This window comes from Melospiza georgiana, chromosome 25, assembly GCF_028018845.1.
Source record: "Melospiza georgiana isolate bMelGeo1 chromosome 25, bMelGeo1.pri, whole genome shotgun sequence".
Lineage (NCBI taxonomy): Eukaryota > Metazoa > Chordata > Aves > Passeriformes > Passerellidae > Melospiza > Melospiza georgiana.
This window is the reverse complement of record NC_080454.1, coordinates 8,257,790-8,279,807: the sequence shown is the minus strand read 5'-3', so window position 1 is coordinate 8,279,807 and position 22,018 is coordinate 8,257,790. Positions and strand designations below refer to the sequence as shown.

Below are 22,018 nucleotides of genomic sequence, written 5' to 3'. Positions count from 1 at the left end.
ACCATGGCTGCCACCACCCAGTGCCAACCAGTGCTCAAACCAGTGCTGTTGTCACCATCCGCTGCCATAAATGTCACCAGTGCCACCCTCACCTGTGTCACCTGTGTCACCTGTGCCATCAGCGCCGCCCCTGTCACCTGTGCCACCAACGGTGCCACCAACGGTGCCACAGTGCCACCATCCCCGGTGTCCCCAGTGCCACCATCCCCGGTGTCCCCAGTGCCACCATCCCCGGTGTCACCACTCGCCACTGCCACTGTCCTCAGTGCCACCTGTGCCACCAGTGCCCCCGGTGTCCCCAGTGCCACCTGTGCCACACCATCCCCAGTGTGTCCCCAGTGCCACCATCCCCAGTGCCACCAGTGCCACCGGTGCCACCATCCCCAGTGTGTCCCAGTGCCCCCCAGTGCCCCCAGTGTTACTGGTCTCCATCCCCTCTGTGCCCAGTGTCCCCCGGTGCCACCAGTGCCCTCCCAGTGTGTCCCAGTGCCACCATCCCAATGTGCCCCACTGTCCCCCATTCCCAGTGTCCCCAGTGCCACCAGTGCCACCTCTGTGCCCTCTCAGTGTGTCCCAGTGTCCCCAATGTCCCCAGTGCCACCAGTGTTACTGTGTCCATCCCCTCTGTCCCCAGTGTCCCCGGTGCCACCATCCCCAGTGCCACCTCTCACCACTGACACTGTCTCCAGTGCCACCAGAGTGTCCCTGTGCCCCCAATGTCCCCAGTGCCACCATCCCCAGTGCCACCAGTGCCACCAGTGCCACCAGTCTTACTGGTCTCCATCCCCTCTGTGCCCAGTGTCCCCAGTGCCACCATCCCCAGTGCCACCTGTCACCACTGACACTGTCCCCAGTGCCACCACAGTGTCCCTGTGCCCCCAATGTCCCCAGTGCCACTGGTCACCCTCCCAGTGTGTCCCAGTGCCCCCAGTGTCCCCGGTGCCACCAGTGCCACCTGTCACCCCTGACACTGTCTCCAGTGCCCCCAGTGTGTCCCAGTGTCACCGTCCCGGTGTGTACCCGGTGCCACCATCCCCAGTGCCACCAGTGTGTCCCAGTGTCACCGTCCTGGTCTGTACCCAGTGCCACCAGTGCCACCAGTGTGTCCCAGTGTCACCGTCCTGGTCTGTACCCAGTGCCACCATCCCCAGTGCCACCTGTCACCTCCAGTGTGTCCCAGTTCCAGCATCCCCTCTGTGCCCGGTGCCACCAGTGCCACCATCCCCAGTGTCCCCAGTGCCACCAGTGTCACCGTGCCCAGTGCCACCACTCGCTGCTGCCATGGTCCTTGGTGTCCCCAGTGCCACCGGTGTCACCGTGCCCAGTGCCACCGCTCACCGCCGCCACGGTCCTTGGTGTCCCCAGTGTCACCAGTGTCACCGTGCCCAGTGCCACCGCTCACCGCCACCATGGTCCTTGGTGTCCCCAGTGCCACCAGTGTCACCGTGCCCTGTGTCCCCAGTGCCACCATCCCAATGTGCCCCACTGTCCCCATTCCCGGTGTCCCCAGTGCCACCGTGCCCCGTGTCACCTCTTGTCCCCAGTGCCACCGTGCCCCGTGCCACCTCTCACCAGTGCCTCCATCCCCGCTGCCACCACCAGTGCCACCACTCTACCCCCCGTGTCCCCATTCCCAGTGTCACCAGTGTCACCAGTGCCACCCTCCCAGACCGTCCCAGTGCCCACAGTGTCCCAGTGCCACCTCTCACCACTGCCACCATCTCCAGTGCCCCCAGTGTGTCCCAGTGCCACCATCCCCACTGGCACCAGTGTCCCCATTCCCAGTGTCACCAGTGCCACTGGTCACCCTCCCAGTCTGTCCCAGTGTCCCCAGTGCCACCATCTGCAGTGCCACCAGTCACACCCCAGTGTGCCCCAGTGTGTCCCAGTGCCACCATCCCCAGCGTCCCCACCATCCCCTGTGCCACCGGTGCCACCATCCCCGGTCTGTGCCAGTGCCACCATCCCAGTGTCCCCAGTGCCAGCAGTGCCACCAGTGCCACCATGCCCAGTCTGCCCCAGTCTGTGCCAGTGCCACCAGTGCCACCATCCCCAGTCTGTGCCAGTGCCACCATCCCCGGTCTGTCCCCACCATCCCAGTGTCCCCAGTGCCACCAGTGCCACCAGTGCCACACTGCCAGCCTGTCCCAGTCTGTGCCAGTGCCACCAGTGCCACCAGTGCCACCATCCCCAGTGCCACCAGTGCCACCATCCCCAGTCTGTCCCCACCATCCCAGTGTCCCCAGTGCCGCCATCTCCAGTGCCACCAGTCTGTCCCAGTCTGTCCCTGTGCCACCCTCCCAGTGTCCCCGGTGTGTCCCCAGTGCCACCCTCCCAGTCTGTCCCAGTCTGTCCCAGTGTCCCCAGTGCCACCCTCCCAGTGTGTCCCAGTCTGTCCCAGTCTGTCCCAGTGTGTCCCCGCTGTGTCCCCGCTGTGTCCCCAGTCTGTCCCAGTCTGTCCCAGTCTGTTCCAGTGTCCCCAGTCCATTTTTTCCCACGGCCCTCAGGCCCCGCCCCTTTCCCACGCCCCCGCCGTGGGCGTGGCCTCCCCCCGTATGGGCGTGGCCTCTCCCATTTCGGGGCGTGGCCTCTCCATTTATGGGCACGTCCCGCCTCCCCGTGGGCGTGGCCTCCCCGCTTCGGGGCGTGGCCTCCCCCGCACGCCGCGCGCGCCCCCGGAGCGCGGTGGGCGTGGCCAGGGGGACGCCGTGGGCGTGTCCCGAGCGCGGTGGGCGTGGTTTGAGCGCGGTGGGCGGGGCCTGCCGAGCGCGGGGCGGCGGCGGCGGCGCCGGGTGAGTGGGGGGGGGGCGAGTGTGCAAGGGGGGGGGCGAGTGTGCAAAGGAGGGGGGGGGCGCGTGTGAGAGAGAGGGGGGCGCGTGTGCAAAGGGGGAGGGGCGAGTGTGTCGGGGGGGGGAGGGGGAGCGGGGGGAGGTGGGGGAGGGGCGGCGGGGGCGGCGCGCGCGGAGCCGCGAGCGGGGGGGGAGGGGGAGGGGAGGGGAGGGGGAGTGAGTGTGCAAAACGGGGGGGGGGAGGGGAGAGAGCGCGTGTGCAACGGGGGGGGGGGGGAGGGGGAGCGTGCAAGGGGGCTCGGGTGAGCGTGAGTGTGCAAGGGGGGGGGACGGGTGTGCGGGGGGGGCTCCGGTGAGTGTGCAAGGGGGAATCGGGGCGAGTGTGCGAGGCCGGGGGGGCTCAGAGTGTGAGTGTGCAAGGGTCGGGTGAGTGTGCGGGGGGGGGGCAGAGGCGTGCAAGGGCCGGGGGCACAGTGAGGGTGAGTGTGCAAGGCCGGGGGCACAGTGGGGGTGAGTGTGCAAGGCCGGGGGGATTTGGGGTCAGGGCAGGGCCTGGGGGGGCTCAGGTGTGCAAGGGGGGCTCGGTGAGTGTGCAAGGCCGGGGAGGCTCAGAGTGTGAGTGTGCAAGGGTCGGGTGAGTGTGCGAGGGGGGGTTTGGGGTCAGTGCTGGGCAAGGGGGGCTCGGGTGAGTGTGCAAGGCTGGGGGGGTCACAGTGAGTGTGCAAGGCCTCAGGTGTGTCTGAGCCCCCCAGGTGAGTGCGTGAGTGCGTGCGCCCCCCCCAGGTGTGTCTGACGCCCCCCCCCAGGTGTGCCCAGGTGTGCCCGTGCCCCCCCCAGGTGTGTTTGACCCCTCCCAGGTGTGAGTGTGACACCCCCGCCCTTCTCCCTCAGGTGTGTGCCCCCCCCCCCACCCAGGTGTGCCCGTGCCCCCCCTCAGGTTTGCCTGACCTCCCCCCCAGGTGTGCCCAGGTGTGTGTGAGACACTCCCCTCCGGTGTACTCAGGTGTGCCCAGGTGTGCCCGTGCCCCCCCCAGGTGTGTGTGCCCCCTCCAGGTGTGCCCAGGTGTGTCTGAGCTCCCCCCAGGTGTGTGTGCCCCCCCCCAGGTGTGTGTGGCGCCCCCCAAGGTGTGCCCAGGTGTGCCCGGCCCCGCCCCCCAGGTGCGCCTGGCCCCGCCCCCAAGGTGTGCCTGGCCCCGCCCCCCCGGTGTGTCTGTCTGACCCCGCCCCCCCAGGTGTGTGTGTGCCCCCCCAGGTGTGTCTGACCCCGCCCCCCCCCGGTGCGCCTGGCCCCGCCCCCCCCGGTCTCAGCCGTGTCTGACCCCGCCCCCCCAGGTGTGTGTGCCCCCCCCGGTGCGCCTGGCCCCGCCCCCAGGTGTGCCTGGCCCCGCCCCCCCGGTCTCAGCCGTGTCTGACCCCGCCCCCCCAGGTGTGTGTGCCCCCCCAGGTGTGTGTGCCCCCCCCAGGTGTGCCTGGCCCCGCCCCCCAGGTGTGCCTGGCCCGCCCCCCCGGTCTCAGCCGTGTCTGACCCCGCCCCCCCAGGTGCCCCCCCCGCCGCCCCCCCCCGATGCTCTCCGGGGTCTCCCGGGCCCCTCCGGGGGGGCTCGGGGGGGCCCCTCCCCCCCGGCCGCTTTAGCCCGCCCCCCATGTGGGGCCCCGCCCCCGCCGCGCCCCCCCCCCGCACCCCGGGGTCCCCCCGGAGCCTCCGCGGCCCCCCGGGACCCCCCGGGCCCCCCCGGGCACCTGCAGCACCCTGGCCGGTAGGAAACCGTTAATTAACTCATTAATTGATTGATTAATTCATTGATTGATTGATTGGGGAGGGGCTCACAGGGCGCCTGCAGCACCCTGGCCGGTAGGAAACCGTTAATTGATCATTAATTCATTAATTGATTGATTGATTGATTGGGGAGGGGGCTCACGGGGCGCCTGCAGCACCCTGGCCGGTAGGAAATGGTTAATTAACTCATTAATTGATTCATTAATTCATTAATTGATTGATTGATTGATTGGGGAGGGGGCTCACGGGGCGCCTGCAGCACCCTGGCCGGTAGGAAATCGTTAATTGATTATTAATTGATTGATTAATTCATTGATTGATTGATTGGGGAGGGGGCTCACAGGGCGCCTGCAGCACCCTGGCCGGTAGGAAATGGTTAATTAACTCATTAATTGATTGATTAATTCATTGATTGATTGATTGGGGAGGGGGCTCACAGGGCGCCTGCAGCACCCTGGCCGGTAGGAAATGGTTAATTAACTCATTAATTGATTGATTAATTCATTGATTGATTGATTGGGGAGGGGGCTCACAGGGCGCCTGCAGCACCCTGGCCGGTAGGAAACCGTTAATTGATCATTAATTGATTGATTGATTCATTGATTCATTGATTGATTGATTGGGGAGGGGGCTCACAGGGCGCCTGCAGCACCCTGGCCGGCAGGAGAGCATTGATTCATGAATTCATTAATTGATTCATTAATTCATTAATTGATTCATTAATTGGGGAGGGGGCAAAGGGGGGAATTTGGGAGGGGGGAAGAGTTCGAGGGATCCCAAAATTCTGGGGAGGAGGAGCTCGGATTTGGGGAGGGGGCTCCGGAGGGGGGGAGGGGGCTCGGATTTAAGGACGGGGCTCCAAACTGGGGAGGGGCTCGGATTTGGGGAGGGGCTCTGAAATGGGGAGGGGTTAGAGGGGATTTGGGGAGGGGGCTCCAAACTGGGGAGGGGGCTCGGATTTGGAGCCCCTCCAAACTGGGGAGGGGGCTCCAAACTGGGGAGGGGGCTCGGATTTGGGGAGGGGGCTTGGATTTGGGGAGGGGGCTCCAAACTGGGGAGGGGGCTCTGGACTGGGGAGGGGTTAGAGGGGATTTGGGGAGGGGGCTCCGGACTGGAGACGGGGCTGGAATTTGGGGAGGGGGCTCGGGGGAGAAAAGTTCCGGGGACCCCCAAAATTCTGGGGAGGGGATTGGAGAGGAGGAGCCGGAAATTTGGGGAGGGGTCCTCGGGGTTCAAGGGGATTTGGGGGAGGGGGGAGAATTTTGGGAGGGGGATTGGGGGGCCCACAATTAAAGGGACCCCCAAATTTGGGGAGGGGGTTTGGGGTTCAAGGGGATTTGGGGAGGGGGAAGAATTTTGGGGGGCAAAAGTTCAAGGGACCCCAAAACCGGGGGAGGAGGAGCTCGAAATTTGGGGAGGGGGCTCAGAATTTGGGGAGGGGCTGGAATTTGGGGGGCCACAATTAAAGGGACCCCCAAAATTTGGGGAGGGGGCTTGGGGGAGAGGATTTGGGGGGAGGGGGAAGAATTTTGGGGGGATTTTGGGGGTCCACAATTAAAGGGACCCCCAAATTTGGGGAGGGGGTTTGGGGATCCAAGGGGATTTGGGGGGAGGGGGAAGAATTTGGGGGGGATTTTGGGGGGCCGGAATTGAAGGGACCCCAAAATTTGGGGAGGGGGTTTGGGGTTTAAGGGATTTTGGGGGGGGGGGGGATTAGAGAGATTTTTTGGCGTCCCCCCCAATTTTGGGGTGACATTTGGGGTCTCCCCATATTTTGGGGTGGGATTTTGGGGTCCCCCCGGGTTTTGGGTGGGATTTTAGGATCTCCCCAGGTTTTGCGGTCCCCCTGCATTTGGGGCTGGGATTTTTGGGGTCCCCCCCAGGTTTTGGGATGGGATTTTGGGGTCTCCCCCATTTTGGGGTGGGATTTTGGGGTCCCCTTGGGTTTTGGGGTCTCCCCCATATTTTGGGGTGACATTTGGGGTCTCCCCCAGGTTTTGGGGTGGGATTTTGGGGTCTCCCCATATTTTGGGGCTGGGATTTTGGGGTCCCCACATATTTTGGGGTGGGATTTTGGGGTCCACCTGGGTTTTGGGGGTCTCCCCATATTTTGGGGTGGGATTTTGGGATCTCCCCGTATTTTGGGGTGGGATTTTGGGGTCCCCCTGGGTTTAGGGGTGTCATTTTAGGATCTCCCCAGGTTTTGGGGTCCCCCTGGATTTGGGGCTGGGATTTTGGGGTCCCCCTGGGTTTTGGGGAGGGATTTTGGGGTCTCCCCATTTTTTGGGGTGGGATTTTGGGGTTCCTCTGGGTTAGGGGTGTAATTTTGGGGTCCCCCCCCAGGTCGAGTTTGGGATTTTGGGGTCCTGCTGCGTTTTGGGGTGGGATTTTGGGGTCTCCCCCATTTTTTGGGGTGGGATTTTGGGGTCTCTCCAGGTTTTGGGGTCCCCCTGGGTGAGGGGTGTAATTTTGGGGTCTCCCCGGGTTTTGGGGTGGGATCTGTGTTCCCCCGGACTTTGTGGTGATATTTGGGGTCCCCTCGGGCTTTGGGGTGACATTTTGGGGTCCCGTTACGTTTTGGGGTCACATTTGCGGTTCCCCCAAGTTTTGGGGTGGGATTTTGGGGTCCCCCGGGTTTGGGGTGGAATTTGGAGTTCCCGCGGGTTTTGGGGCTGGGATTTTGGGGTCTCCCCATTTTTTGGGGTGGGATTTGGAGTCCCCGCGGGTTTTGGGGCTGGGATTTTGGGGTCTCCCCATTTTTTGGGGTGGGATTTTAGGGTCTCCCCAGATGAGGGGGTGGGGATTTTGGGGTTCCCCCCCAGGTTTTGGGGTGCGATTTGGTCTCCCAGGTTTTGGGGTGAGGTTTTGGGGTCCCCCCAGGTTTTTGGGGTGGGATTATTGTTTCTCCTGGATTTTGGGGTGGATTTTGGGGGTCCTGCTGCATTTTTGGGGTGGGGTTTTGGTTCCTCACCAGTTTTGGGGTGGGGTTTTGGGGTTCCCTCAGGTTTTGGGGTGCAACCCGAGGTTTCCCCCCCCAGGATTTGGGGTGCAATCTGGGTTCCCCCGGGTTTTGTGGTGGAGTTTGGGGTCCCTGTGGGTTTTAGGGTGGGATTTTGGGGTCCCCCCGGGTTTTGGGGTGGGATTTCGGTTTCCCCGGGTTAGGGGGGTAATTTTGGGGTCCCCCCCTGGGTTTTGGGGTGGATTTTGGGTTCTCCCCCTGGGTTTTGGGGTGGGATTTTGTTCTTCCCCAAGTTTTGGGGTGGGTTTTGGGGTCCTGCTGCATTTTGGAGTGTGATTTTGGGGTCTGGGTTTTGGGGTGGGATTTTGGGTTTTCCCCCGGGTTTTTTGGGGTGTGATTTTGGGGTCTGGTTTTTGGGGTGGGATTTTCTCTTCCCCTGAGTTTTGGGGCTCCCTGACCCCCGTTCCCCCCCTGGGTTTGGGGTGGGATTTTGGGTTCTCCCTGGATTTTGGGGTCTGGGTTTGAGGGCTCCCCCCGGGTTTTGGGGTGTAATTTTGGGGTCTGGGTTTTGGGGGTGGGAGTTTGGGGGTCTGGGTATTGGGGTGGAATTTTGGGGTCTGGGTTTTGGGGTGTAATTTTGGGTTTTCCCCCCGGGTTTTGGGGTGTGATTTTGGGGTCTGGGTTTTGGGGTATCATTTTGGGGTCTGGGTTTTGGGGTGGAATTTTGGGTTCTCCCCCCGGGTTTTGGGGTGTGATTTTGGGGTCTGGTTTTTGGGGTGTGATTTTCTCTCCCCCCGGGTTTTGGGGCTCCCTGACCCCCCTTTTCCCCCCCCGCCCCACTCCCAGATTACCACGGCGGCCGCTCCCGCAGGAAGAGCGTTCCCGGGGGGAAGCAGTTCAGCATCAACATGGACGCGCCGCCCGCGCCGCCCTTCCGGCCCTCGGTGAGCGCCGGCGCCACGGCAACCGCCGCCTGACCGTCACCATGGCAACCATGACCTGACTGTTACCATGGCAGCCGCGGCCTGACTGTTACCATGGCGACCGTGACCTGTCACCGTGGTGACCATGGCCTGACCGTCACCCATTGCCGCGGCAACTGCGGCCTGACCGTCACCATGGCAACCGCGGCCTGTCACCATGGCAACCGCGGCCTGTCACCATGGCAACCGCGGCCTGACTGTTACCATGGGAACCGCAACCTGTCACCATGGCAACCGTGGCCTGAACGTCACCATGGCGACTGCAGCCTGACTGTTACCATGGCAACAGCGACCTGTCACCATGGTGACCATGGCCTGACCGTCACCCGTTGCCGCGGCAACTGCGGCCGGACCAGCACCATGGCAACTGTGCCATCACCATGGCAACCGCAGCCTTACCATCACCATGGCAACCACGGCCTGACTGTTGCTGTGGCAACTGCGGCCTGACCATCACTGTGGATACCGTGATCCCCCCCCATCATGTGTTGCTATGGTTGCCGTTGTCATCCGTTGCCATGGTTACCGTCCCCCATTGCATCAGTTACTGTCGTAAAACCCATCATCCGTTGCCATGGTTATGGTTGTCATCGATCGTCCATATCCATGGTTACCATTGTCATCTATAATCCGTTGCCGTGGTTACCGTTGTCATCTATCATCTGTTGCCATGGTTACCATGGTGGTTCCCTCCCCATCGTCCATTGCCATGGTTACTGTTGTCACCCATCATCCGTTGCCATGGTTACCCTTCCCATCTATCATCCGTTGCCATGGTTACCACGATCCCCCCCCCCCCACGTGCCTGTTGCCATGGTTGCCATTGTCATCCGTTGCCATGGTTACCATGGTACCACGCTCCCCCTGTCATTCCATTGCTTTGGTTACTGTGGTCCCCCATGTGCCCGTTGCCATGGTTATCATGGCATGGTCACTGATTATCTGTTGCCATGGTTACGATGGTCCTGAGCACCCCCTGTTGCCATGGTTACCATTGTCATGCTCCCCCCCACATTGCCATGGTTACCAGGCTATTTTCTATTTTCCCCCCTTCCCCCACCTGTTGCCTTGGTTATTCGGGGTATCCGTTGCCATGGTTACCGTGGTTGGTCCCAATCCACCCGTTGCCATGGTTACCCCATTGCACACCCATTGCCATGGTTACACCGTCACACACCCGTTTCCATGGTTACCAATTGCCCAGCCCCTGTTGCCACACTTACACTGGGTGCTCAGCTGTTGCCATGGCTACCCTGGTCCCTGCTCCCGTGTTACCATGGTTACCCACCACCACCCATTGCTGTGGCGACCCCATCACACACCCGTTGCCATGGTTACCGCGCTGCACACCCGTTGCCAAGGTTACTGTTGTCCTCCATCACACATTGCCATGGTTACCATGGTCCCCTTTCCATGTTACCATGGTCACCCCATCACACACCCGTTGCTGTGGTTACCCCGTCACACACCCGTTGCCATGGTTACCCCATCACACGCCTGTTGCCAAGGTTGCCATGGTCCTCCATCACACGTTGCCATGGTTACCATCCCGTTTCCACGCTGCCATGGTTACCGCTGTCCCCACGTGCCCGTTGCCATGGTTACCCCATCACACACCCATTACCATGGTTACCAAGTACACAGCCCCTGTTGTGACGCTTACACTGGTTCTCAGCCGTTGCCATGGTTACCGTGTTCCCTGTCACCCGTTGCCATGGTTACCCTGGTCCCTGTTTCCATGTTACTGCGGTTACCACAGTCGTGCATCACCTGTTGCCATGGTTACTCCATCACACACCTGTTGCCATGGTTACTGTGATCCTCCAATGCACGTTGCCACGGTTACCATGGTCCCTTTTTCCATGTTGCCATGGTTACCACAGTGCCCCCCCCCCCAATCACACACCCGTTGCCATGGTTACCAAGTGCCCAGCCCCCGTTTCCACGTTTCCACAGGTACTCCGCCATTGCCATGATAACCCTGGTCCCTGTTCTGTGTTGCCATGGTTACCGCAATCCTGCATCACCTGTTGCCATGGTTACTCCATCACACACCCGTTGCCATGGTTACTGTGTTCTCTGTCACCCGTTGCCATGGTTACCCTGGTCCCTGTTTCTGCATTGCCACAGTACCTCAACACCTGTTGCCATAGTTACTCCACCACACACCTGTTGCCATGGTTACTGCGGTCCTCCATCACTCGTTGCCGTGGTTACTGAGGTACCCAGGCAACTGTCACCATGGTTACCATGGCCCAGCACATCCCTGTCGTTGTGGTGGTTATGGTCCTGCCTGTTGCCATGGTTACCTCATTGCACACCTGTTGCCATGGTTACTGCACCCCCATCACTCGTTGCCATGGTTACCGTGGCCTGACACATCCCTGTTGTCATGGTTGTTGTGGTCCTGCCTGTTGCCATGGTTACCGTGGTCCATCATTCCTGTGTTGTCATGCTTACCCCATCCCAGGCCTGTTGCCATGGTTACCCTGGTCCAGCCCGTCCCCGTTGCCATGGTTACCATGATCGCACCTGTTCCCATGGTAACGGTGACCCATTGCCTCCCCGTTGCCATGGTTACCGTGACCCCTGTGGTCTCTGTGATGCTTCGCTGCCCATCACCATGGCAACCGCAGCCCTGTGGTACCTGTTACCATGGTAACCGGGTAACCTGGGGCCTAACTCTCCTGTTTCCATGGCAACCATGGCCCTGAATGACCCGTTGCTATGGTAACCAGGTAACCACACACACACTCCCCTCCCCCTCCCCCAGGACAGGATCCAGGTTACCTGGTTACCATGGTAACGGGTTTTTGCAGACCCAGGTGACCCAGAATAACCTGTTACCATGGTAACCAGGTCACCACCCCCCCCACCCCCCCCCCAGGTCTGAAATCATTCATTGCCATGGTAACCAGGTAACTGGACCTGGACTGACCTGTTGCCATGGTAACAGGACAACCCAGGTAGTGAATGGTCTGTTGCCATGGTAACCAGTAACCCAGGTCCTGAATTACCCGTTGCCATGGTAACAGAGTAACGCCCACCCATCCCCCCCCCACCCCACACCTGGGTTCTGAATAGTCCGTTGCCATGGTAACCTGGGTCTGGAATAACCCGTTGCCATGGTAACCAGGTAACCTACATCCTGAGTGACCAGTTGCCATGGTAACCGTGCAACCTGGATCTGGACTAACCCGTTGCCATGGTAATGGGGTCACCCTGTGCCTGAGTAGTCCGTTGCCGTGGTAACCGGGTACGCAGGTCCTGTGCTGCCTGTTGCCATGGTAATCATGCAGCCCACACACACTGAGTGACCCGTTACCATGGTAACCACTTTGACCTGGATGTGGAATAACCCGTTGCCATGGTAACCGGGTAACTGACATCCTGTGTGACCCGTTGCCATGGTAACCGGGTCCCCCTGTGCCTGAGCAGTCTGTTGCCATGGTAACCGGGTAACTCAGGTCCCGAGCAGTTTGTTGCCATGGCAACTGCTGCTCGTCCCCATGGAAACCGTGACCCAATGACCACGTGGTGACCTTTTGGTGACCCCTGACCCCTCAGTGAACCCTTGACCTCAATGACCCTGTGACCCCTGGGTGACCTCTTGACCCCAATGACCCCTGGATGACCCCTTGACCACCCGGAGCCCAAGGACCCCAATGACCCCTTGGTGACCTCTGACCCCCAATGATCCCAATGTCCCCTGACCCCTGCCTGACCGCTGACCCCTGGTGACCCTGCGTGACCCCTGGGTGACCCCACCACCCCTGGGTGACCCCTGACCCCTGAGTGACCCCATGACCCCTTTGTGACCTCCATGTGACCCCATGACCCCGGTGTCCCCAGCGAGGCTCCCTGAGCTGGTGCCTCAAGGGACTCCCTGACCCCTGGGTGACCCCTATGACCCCTGACCCCCGGGTGACCCCCGAGTGACCCCCGGGTGACCCCTGGGTGACCCCCGGGTGACCCCCGAGTGACCCCGTGACCCCGGTGTCCCCAGCAAGGCTTCCTGAGCCGGCGCCTCAAGAGCTCCATCAAGCGCACCAAGAGCCAGCCCAAGCTGGACCGGACCAGCAGCTTCCGGCAGATCCTGCCCCGCTTCCGCAGCGCCGACCACGACAGGTAAATACACCTGGGCACACCTGGGCACACCTGGGCACACACCTGGGGCATTGGGGATACACCTGGGCACACCTGGGGCAGCTTCCGGCAGATCCTGCCCCGCTTCCGCAGCGCCGACCACGACAGGTAAATACACCTGGGGCACACCTGGGCACACCTGGGCACACCTGAGATACACCTGGGGCATTGGGGATACACCTGGGGGCACCTGGGCACACCTGAGACACACCTGGGGCATTGGGGATACTCCTGGGCACACCTGGGGCAGCTTCCGGCAGATCCTGCCCCGCTTCCGCAGCGCCAATCACGACAGGTGAGACACACCTGGGCACACCTGGGCACACCTGAGATACACCTGGGGCATTGGGGATACACCTGGGTACACCTGGGTACACCTGGGTACACCTGGGGCAGCTTCCGGCAGATCCTGCCCCGCTTCCGCAGTGCCGACCACGACAGGTGAGACACACCTGGGCACACCTGGGGGCACCTGGGGGCACCTGAGGCACACCTGGGCACACCTGGGGCATTGGGGACACACCTGGGTACACCTGTGCACACCTGAGACACCCCTGGGCACACATCTCGTACACCTGGGGCATTGGGGATACACCTGGGCACACCTGGGGCAGCTTCCGGCAGATCACGACAGGTAAATACACCTGGGCACAGGTGAGACACACCTGGGCACACCTGGGGGCACCTGGGATACACCTGGGTACGGCTGGGCACACCTGGGGTACACATCACACACCTGGGGCAGCTTCCGGCAGATCCTGCCCCGCTTCCGCAGCGCCGACCACGACAGGTGAGACACACCCGGGCACACCTGGGACACTCCTCATACACCTGGGATACACCTGGGGCATTGGGGACACACCTGGGGACAGCTGGGCTCACCTGAGATACACCTGGGTACACATGGGTACACCTGAGATACACCCGGGTACAGCTGAGATACACCTGGGGTACACCTGGGGCATGGGGATACACCTGGGGTACACATCATACACCTGGACACACCTGAGATACACCTGGGTTACACATCCTACACCTGAGATACACCTGGGATACACCTGGGTTACACATCCTACACCTGGACACACCTGGGGCACACCTGGGGTACACCTGGGGTACACCTGAGACACACCTGGGGTACACATCACACACCTGAGATACACCTGGGGCACACCTGGGGCAGCTTCCATCAGACCCTGCTGCACTTTGGCAATGCCGGCTACAACAGGTAAATACACCTGGGGTTCACCTGGGCACACCTGGGGTACACCTGGGCACACCTGGGGCACACATCATACCCCTGAGACACACCTGGGCACACCTGGGGTACACCTAGGATACACCTGGGCACACCTGGGGTACACCTCATACCCCTGAGACACACCTGGGCACACCTGGGCACACCTGGGCACACCTGGGGCACACCTGGGCACACCTGGGTACACCTGGGGGCACTGGGGTCACACCTGGGGCAGCTTCCAGCAGATCCTGCTGTGCTTCAACAGCACCAACTACAACAGGTAAATACACCTGGGGACACTGGGGACACACCTGGGATACACCTGGGGACACCTGGGGCGTTGGGGACACACCTGGGGGCACTGGGGACACACCTGGGCACACCTGGGACACACCTGGGATACACCTGGGTACACCTGGAGCCATTGGGGACACACCTGGGCACACCTGGGCACACCTGGGGCATTGGGGACACACCTGGGGCAGCTTCCAGCAGATCCTGCTGCGCTTCGGCAGCGCCAACCACAACAGGTAAATACACCTGGGGGCACCTGGGGGCAATGGGGACACACCTGGGGGCACCTGGGTACAGCTGGGCACACCTGGGGGATTGGGGACACACCTGGGGGCATCTGGAGCACACCTGGGGACACCCGGGGGCACACCTGGGGACAGCCATGGGCACACCTGGGCACACCTGGGGACACACCTGGGGTCACCTGGGGTCACCTGGGCACACCTGGGGGATTGGGGACACACCTGGGCACACCTGAGGGAGTTTGGGGGCACCTTGGGATACCTGGGCACGCCTAGGACACACCTGGGGACACACCTGAGGGATGCCTGGGCACACCTGGGGTCACCTGGGCACACCTGGGGTCACCTGGGCACACCTGGGGACACACCTGAGGGAGTTTGGGGGTACCTGGGGACACCTGCAAACACACCTGGGACACACCTAGGAGACCCGGACACACCTGGGGACACCAGGGCACACCTGGGGACACCACGGGGGCATTTGGGGACATGTGGGGGCACTGGACCAGCAGCTCCCACAGCGCCGAGCGTGACAGGTACCGGCAACACCTGGGGCACACCTGGGCACACCTGGGCACACCTGGGGGCACCCCGGGGGGATCTGGGGCTCCCACCGGGGGAGGGGCCCTGAGTTCCGCCAGGAACTGCCCAAAATTCCCCAAAAATCCCCCCAAAATTCCCCCCAAAAATCCACGAAAATCCCCCCCAAAATTCCATAAATATGCCCCAAAAATGCCCCCCAAAATTCCATTAATATGCCCCAAAAATCCCCCCAAATTTCCCCCAAAAATCCATGAAAATCCCCCCAAAATTCCATAAATATGCCCCAAAAATTCCCCCCAAAATTCCCCAAAAATCCCCCCAAAATTCCACCAAAACCCCTCCAAAATTCCACGAAAATCCCCCCCCCAAAATTCTCTGAAAATCCCCCCCAAAATTCCATGAATATGCCCCAAAAATCCCCCCAAATTCCCCCAAAAATCCACGAAACCCCCCCCCAAAATTCCATGAATATGCCCCAAAAATCCCCCCAAAATTCCCCCAAAACCCCTCCAAAATACCACGAAAACACCCCCAAAATTCTCTGAAAATCCCCCCCCCAAAATTCCATAAATATGCCCCAAAAATTCCCCCCACCAAAATCCCCCCAAAAATTCCCGGGAAATCTCCCCAAAAGTCCCCCCCGAAATTCCCCAAAAATCCCTCCCAGGATGCCCCCAGAAATCCCCCCAAAATCCCCCCAAAAATCCGCTCCGATTCCCCAAAAATCTCCTCAAACGCCCCCGAACCCCCTCAGATCTCCCCAAATCCCCTCAACCCCCCCAAAATCCCCTCAAACAGCCCAGAACCCCCCAAACCTCCCCAAACCCACCAAAATCCCCCCAAATTCCCTCCAATCCCTCCCAAAATCTCTTCCCAACCCCTCCAATCTTTGCCAAACCCCCCCCGAATCCTCCCTAAATCCCCCCCAAATCCCCCTCCCCAAATCCCGAATTCCCAAAATTCCCAAATCCCCCAAAATCCCCAGACCCCCTCAGGGTCCCCCCCAATTCCTGAAATTCCCGACCCCCCCAAATCCAGGGCGGAGCTTTAAAGAGTCACACTGGCACGACCCTCCCCAAAATGGCCCCAAATCTCCCCAAAATGGCCCCAAATCCCCCCAAAATGGCCCCAAATCCCCCCAAATGGCCCCAAATCTCCCCAGAATGGCCCCAAATCCCCCCTCAAATCCCCCCCTAGGCTCCCCCAGACCCCCCCAAATTCCCCAAAAATCCCAAACCCCCGCGATCCAGGGCCTGGCTGATGCAGAGATTCAAAGAGTCGCGCTCGCACAAAATCCCCCCAAATCCCCCCCCAAAATGTCCCCAAATTCCCCAAATCCCCCCCAAAATGTCCCCAAATCCCCCCCAAAATGTCCCCAGATTCCCCCAAATTCCCCCCAAAATGTCCCCAAATCCCCCCAAAATGTCCCCAAATCCCCCCTAATCCCCCCCAAAAATGTTCCCAAATCCCCCCAAAATGTCCCCATATTCCCCCAAATCCCCCCCCCAAAATGTCCCCAAATTCCCCCCCAAAATGTCCCCAGATTCTCCCAAATCCCCCCCAAAATGTCCCCAAATTCCCCCCAAAATATCCCCAAATTCCCCCAAATCCCCCCCAAAATGTCCCCAGATTCCCCCAAATCCCCCCCAAAATGTCCCCAAATTCTCCCAAATCCCCCCCCAAAATGTCCCCAGATCCCCCAAATCCCCCCCAAAATGTCCCCAGATTCCCCCAAATCCCCCCCAAAATGTCCCCAGATCCCCCAAATCCCCCCCAAAATGTCCCCAGATGCCCCCCCAGGCCCCCCCCGATAGCCCCCAGCCCCCCGGGATCCCCCCGAATTCCCAAAATCCCCAAATCCCCGCAATCCGGGGCGCGACCGATGCAGGAGTCGCATTCGCAGAAACTCCCCCGAAATACCCCCAAAATGGCCCCAATTCTCCCCAACCCCCCCCCCCCAAATGTCCCTAAATCCCCCCCCCGGACCCCCCCAGCCCCCCGAATTCCCAAAATTCCCAAATCCCCGCAATCCAGGGTGCGGCTGATGCAGAGCTCTAAGGAGTCGCACTCGCACAAACCTCCCCCAAATTCCCCCAAATCCCCCCCAAAATGGCCCCAATTTTCCCCAAAATGGCCCCAAATCCCCCCCAAATCCCCCCAGATCTCCCCCAGCCCCCTCATCCCCCCCGGATCCCCCCGAATTCCTGGCGTTCCCGCGGCAGGGCGCGGCTGATGCAGAGCTGTAAGGAGTCGCACTCACACAAACCTCCCCAAAGTGCCCTGAACACCCCCAAAATGGCCCCAAATCCCCCCAAAATGGCCTCAAATCCCCCCAAAATGGCCCCAAATCCTCCCCGGACCCCCCCAGCCCCCCGAATTCCCAAATCCCTGCAATCCAGGGCGCGGCTGATGCAGAGCTGTAAGGAGTCGCACTCGCACAAACCTCCCCCAAATTCCCCCAAATTCCCCCAAAATGGCCCCAAATCCCCCCAAAATGGCCCCAAATCCCCCCCAGCCCCCCCAGCCCCCCGGATCCCCCCGAATTCCCGGCGTTCCCGCTGCAGGGTGCGGCTGATGCAGAGCTGTAAGGAGTCACACTCGCACGAGCTCCCCCAAATTTCCCCAAACCTCCCCAAAATCCCCCAAAATGGCCCCAAATCCCCCCAAAATGGCCCCAAATCCCCCCAGAATGCCCCCAAATCCCCCCCAGCCCCCTCATCCCCCCCGGATCTCCCCGAATTCCCGGCATTCCCGCTGCAGGGCGCGGCTGATGCAGAGCTGTAAGGAGTCGCACTCACACAAACCTCCCCAAAGTGCCCTGAACACCCCCAAAATGGCCCCAAATCCCCCCAAAATGGCCTCAAATCCCCCCAAAATGGCCCCAAATCCCTCCCGGACCCCCCCAGCCCCCCGGATCCCCCCGAATTGCCGGCGTTCCCGCTGCAGGGCGCGGCTGATGCAGAGCTTTAAGGAGTCGCACTCGCACGAGTCGCTGCTGAGCCCCTCGAGCGCGGCCGAGGCGCTGGAGCTGAACCTGGACGAGGATTCCATCATCAAGGCCGTGCACAGCAGCATCCTGGGCCAGGAGTTCTGCTTCGAGGTGCGCCCGCCTTCCGGAACCTTCCGGAACCTTCCGGAACCTCCCGGGGGCGCCTCCCCGGGGGGGGGGGGGGCGTGGCTCACCTGGGGCTGGGGGCGGTGCCCGCAGGTGACGACGGCGTCGGGCACCAAATGTTTCGCCTGCCGGTCGGCGGCCGAGAGGGACAAATGGATCGAGAACCTGCAGCGCGCCGTGAAGCCCAACAAGGTGGGGGAGGGCGGGGGGAGGGGCTGGGGGGAGGGGCTGAAGGATGGGGGAGGGGCTAGTGGGAGGGGGGAGGGGCAACTGGTTGGGATGGGGTTGGTCAGTGGGGTTTGGTGGTCAGCTGGTTATGGGGAGAGTCAGTGGGTCATGGGGATGGTCAAATGGTCATGGGGATGGGTAATTGGTCATTGGGGTGGTCAATGGGTCATGGGGATGGTCAGCGGGTCATGTGGTTGGTCAACTGGTCATGGAGATGGGTAATTGGTCATTGGGGTGGTCAACTGGTCATGGGGATGGGTAATTGGTCATTGGGGTGGTCAATGGGTCATGGGGATGGTCAGCGGGTCATGTGGTTGGTCAACTGGTCATGGAGATGGTCAGCGGGTCATGGGAGTGGGCAACTGGTCATGGAGATGGTCAGCGGGTCATGGGAGTGGGCAACTGGTCATGGGGATGGTCAGCGGGTCATGGGAGTGGGCAACTGGTCATGGAGATGGTCAGCGGGTCATGGGAGTGGGCAACTGGTCATGGGGATGGGCAACCGGTGGGGATGGGGATGGTCATTGGAGTTTGATGGTCAACTAATGTTCAATGGTCAGTTGGTGTTCAATGGGCAATTGGTCATGGAGAGGGTCAGCGGGTCATTGGGGTGGTCAACGGGTCATGGGGATGGTCAGCGGGTCATGTGGTTGGTCAGCTGGTCATGGAGATGGTTCGCGGGTCATGGGAGTGGGCAACTGGTCATCGGGATGGGCAACCGGTGGGGATGGGGATGGTCATTGGAGTTTGATGGTCAACTAATGTTCAATGGTCAGTTGGTGTTCAATGGGCAATTGGTCATGGGGATGATCAGCGGGTCATGTGGTTGGTCAACTGGTCATGGAGATGGTCAGCGGGTCATGGGAGTGGGCAACTGGTCAATGAGGGTTGGCAACTGGCCATGGGAGTGGTCAACTGGTCATGGGGACGGGCAACTGGTCATGGAGATGGTTCGTGGGTCATGGGAGTGGGCAATTGGTCAATGGGGGTTGGCAACTGGCCATGGGAGTGGTCAACTGGTCATGGGGATGGGCAACCGGTGGGGATGGGGATGGTCGTTGGAGTTTGATGGTCAACTAGTGTTCAATGGGCAATTGGTCATGGCGATGGTCAGCGGGTCATTGGGTTGGTCAACGGGTCATGGGGATGATCAGTGGATCATGTGGTTGGTCAACGGGTCATGGAGATGGGCAACTGGCCATGGGAGTGGTCAACTGGTCATGGGGATGGGCAACCGTTGGGGATGGGGATGGTCGTTGGAGTTTGATGGTCAACTAGTGTTCAATGGGCAATTGGTCATGGAGAGGGTCAGCGGGTCATTGGGGTGGTCTATGGGTCATGGGGATGGGCAACTGGTCAATGGGCGTTGGCAATTGGTCAATGGGGGTTGGCAACTGGTCAATGGGCGTTGGCAATTGGTCATGGGGTTGGTCAATGGGTCATGGAGATGGACAACTAGTCATGGGGATGGGCAACTGGTCATGAGGATGGGGGTCATTAACTGGTGTTTGATGGTCACCTGGTCATGGGGATGGGGGTGGTCAGTGGTGTTTGATGGTCAGCTGGTTATGGGGAGAGCCAGCTGGTCATGGGGATGGTCAGCTGGTAATGGGGATGGTCAGCTGGTAATGGGGTGGGCAACTGGTGGGGACATGGGTGGTCAGTGGGGTTTGATGGTCAGCTGGTTATGGGGAGAGTCAGCTGGTCATGGGGATGGTCAGGGGGTCATGTGGTTGGTCAATTGGTCATTGGGTGGGCAACTGGTGGGGACATGGGTGGTCAGTGGGGTTCGATGGTCATCTGGGGTTCGATGGTCAACTGGTCATGGTGGTGGGCAACTGGAATTGGGGATGGGCAACTGGTCATTGGGTGGTCAACGGGTCATGGGGATGGGTAACTGGTTGGGATGGGGTTTGTTAACTGGTGTTCGACGGTCAACTGGTGTTTGATGGTCAATTCTTCATGGGGATGGGCAACTGGTCATGGGAGTGGGCAACTGGTCATGGGGGTGGGCAACTGGTCATGGGGGTGGGGCTCATTAACTGGTGTTTGATGGTCAGCTGGTTATGGGGAGAGTCAATGGGTCATGGGGGTGGGCAAGTGGTCATGGAGATAGGGGTGGTCAGTGGGGTTTGATGGTCAGCTGGTGTTTGATGGTCAACTGGTGTTTGATGGTCAACTGGGTATGGGGAGTCCATGGGTGATGGGGGTGGGCAACTGGTCATGAGGATGGGCAAGTGGTGTTTGATGGTCAACTGGTCATGGGGGTGGTCAGTGGTGTTTGATGGTCAACTGGTGTTTGATGGTTGGCTGGTTATGGGGAGGGTCAATGGGACATGGGGGTGGTCAACTGGTCATGGAAGAGGGCAACTGGTCAGGGGGGTGGGCAACTGGTCATGGGGATGGGGATGGCCAATGGGGTTTGATGGTCAACTGGTGTTTGATGGTCAGCTGGTTATGGGGAGAGTCAGTGGGTCATGGGGATGGGCAACCGGTCATGGGGATGGGGGTAGTCAATGGTGTTCAATGGTCAGCTGGTCATGGGGAGGGTCAACCGGCCATGGGGATGGGCAACTGGTCATGGGAAAGGGCAACTGGCGGGGATGACGTTCAATGGTCAATTGATGTTGGATGGTCAACTGGTTATGGGAGATTTAACTGGTCATAAGGGTGGGTGGCTGGTCAAGGGGGTGGGCAACTGGTCATGGAGATGGTCAGCTGGTGGGACGGGGATGGTCAGCTGTTGTTGGTGAGCTGGTCATGGGGGAGTGAACTGGCCATCAGGATGGTGAGGCAGTAGGAATGGAAATGGTCAGCTGGTGTCGATGATTAACTGGTCATGGGAATGGTCAGCTGGTGGAGATGGTCAGTTGATGTTGGATGGTCAGCTGGTGGGGATGGTCAGATAGTGATGGGGATGGTCATGGTGTCGATGGTCAACTGGTGATGGAACTGGACAGCTGATGTTGATGATCAATTGTTGATGGAGGTGGTCAGCTGGTGGGGTTGGTCATCTGGTGCCGATGATTAACTGGTGTTTGACGGTAAACTGGTGGTGGTAGTGGTTGACTGGTAATGGAGGTGGTCAACTGCTATTGATGGTCACGTGGGGTGTGATGGTCAGCTGACATCGATGGTCACCTGGTGGTGGGGGTGGTTATGGTGTTTACGGTCAAAAGTTGTCAATGGTCACCTGATGTTGATGGCTAACTGGTGGAGACGAAGATGGTCACTTGGTGTTGATGGTTAATTGGTGGGGTTGAAAATGGTCAGCTGGTGTGGATGGTCATCTGGTGGGGATGAAGATGGTCAGCTGGTGTTGATGGCTAACTGGTGGGGCTGAAGATGGTCAGCTGGTTTGGATGTCAGTGGGGATAAGGATGGTCAAGCAGTGGTGATGAGCCCGGTCAACTGGTCTTGACGGTCACCTGTGCTCGATGGTCAACTGGTGAGGATGAGAATGGTCAAGTGGTGTTGGTGGTCATCTGGTGGGAATGGAGATGGTCCATTGGTGTTGATGTCAGCTGGGCTAGAGATGGTCAAGCAATGGTGATGAGCCTGGTCAACTAGTGTTGATGGTCATCTGGGTGGTCAGTTGGAGGGGATGTTGATGGTCAGTTGATATTGACGGTCAGTCAGCAGGGCATAGAGGTGGTCATGATGTTGATGGTCATCTGCTGTCAATGGTCAGCTGGTGTTGCT

At 60.3% G+C, this 22,018-nt stretch overlaps 1 protein-coding gene across 1 annotated transcript in view; it reads left to right on the top strand.

Moving 5' to 3' along the window:
* Positions 1–22,018, top strand: part of LOC131093320 (ras/Rap GTPase-activating protein SynGAP-like) — a 57,179-nt gene that overhangs the window by 10,466 nt on the left and 24,695 nt on the right. Inside the window, 4 exon segments of the mRNA XM_058040480.1 lie at positions 8,372–8,469; positions 12,515–12,636; positions 17,920–18,073; positions 18,182–18,280. Of these exon segments, the coding sequence (XP_057896463.1) occupies positions 8,372–8,469; positions 12,515–12,636; positions 17,920–18,073; positions 18,182–18,280 (473 nt within the window).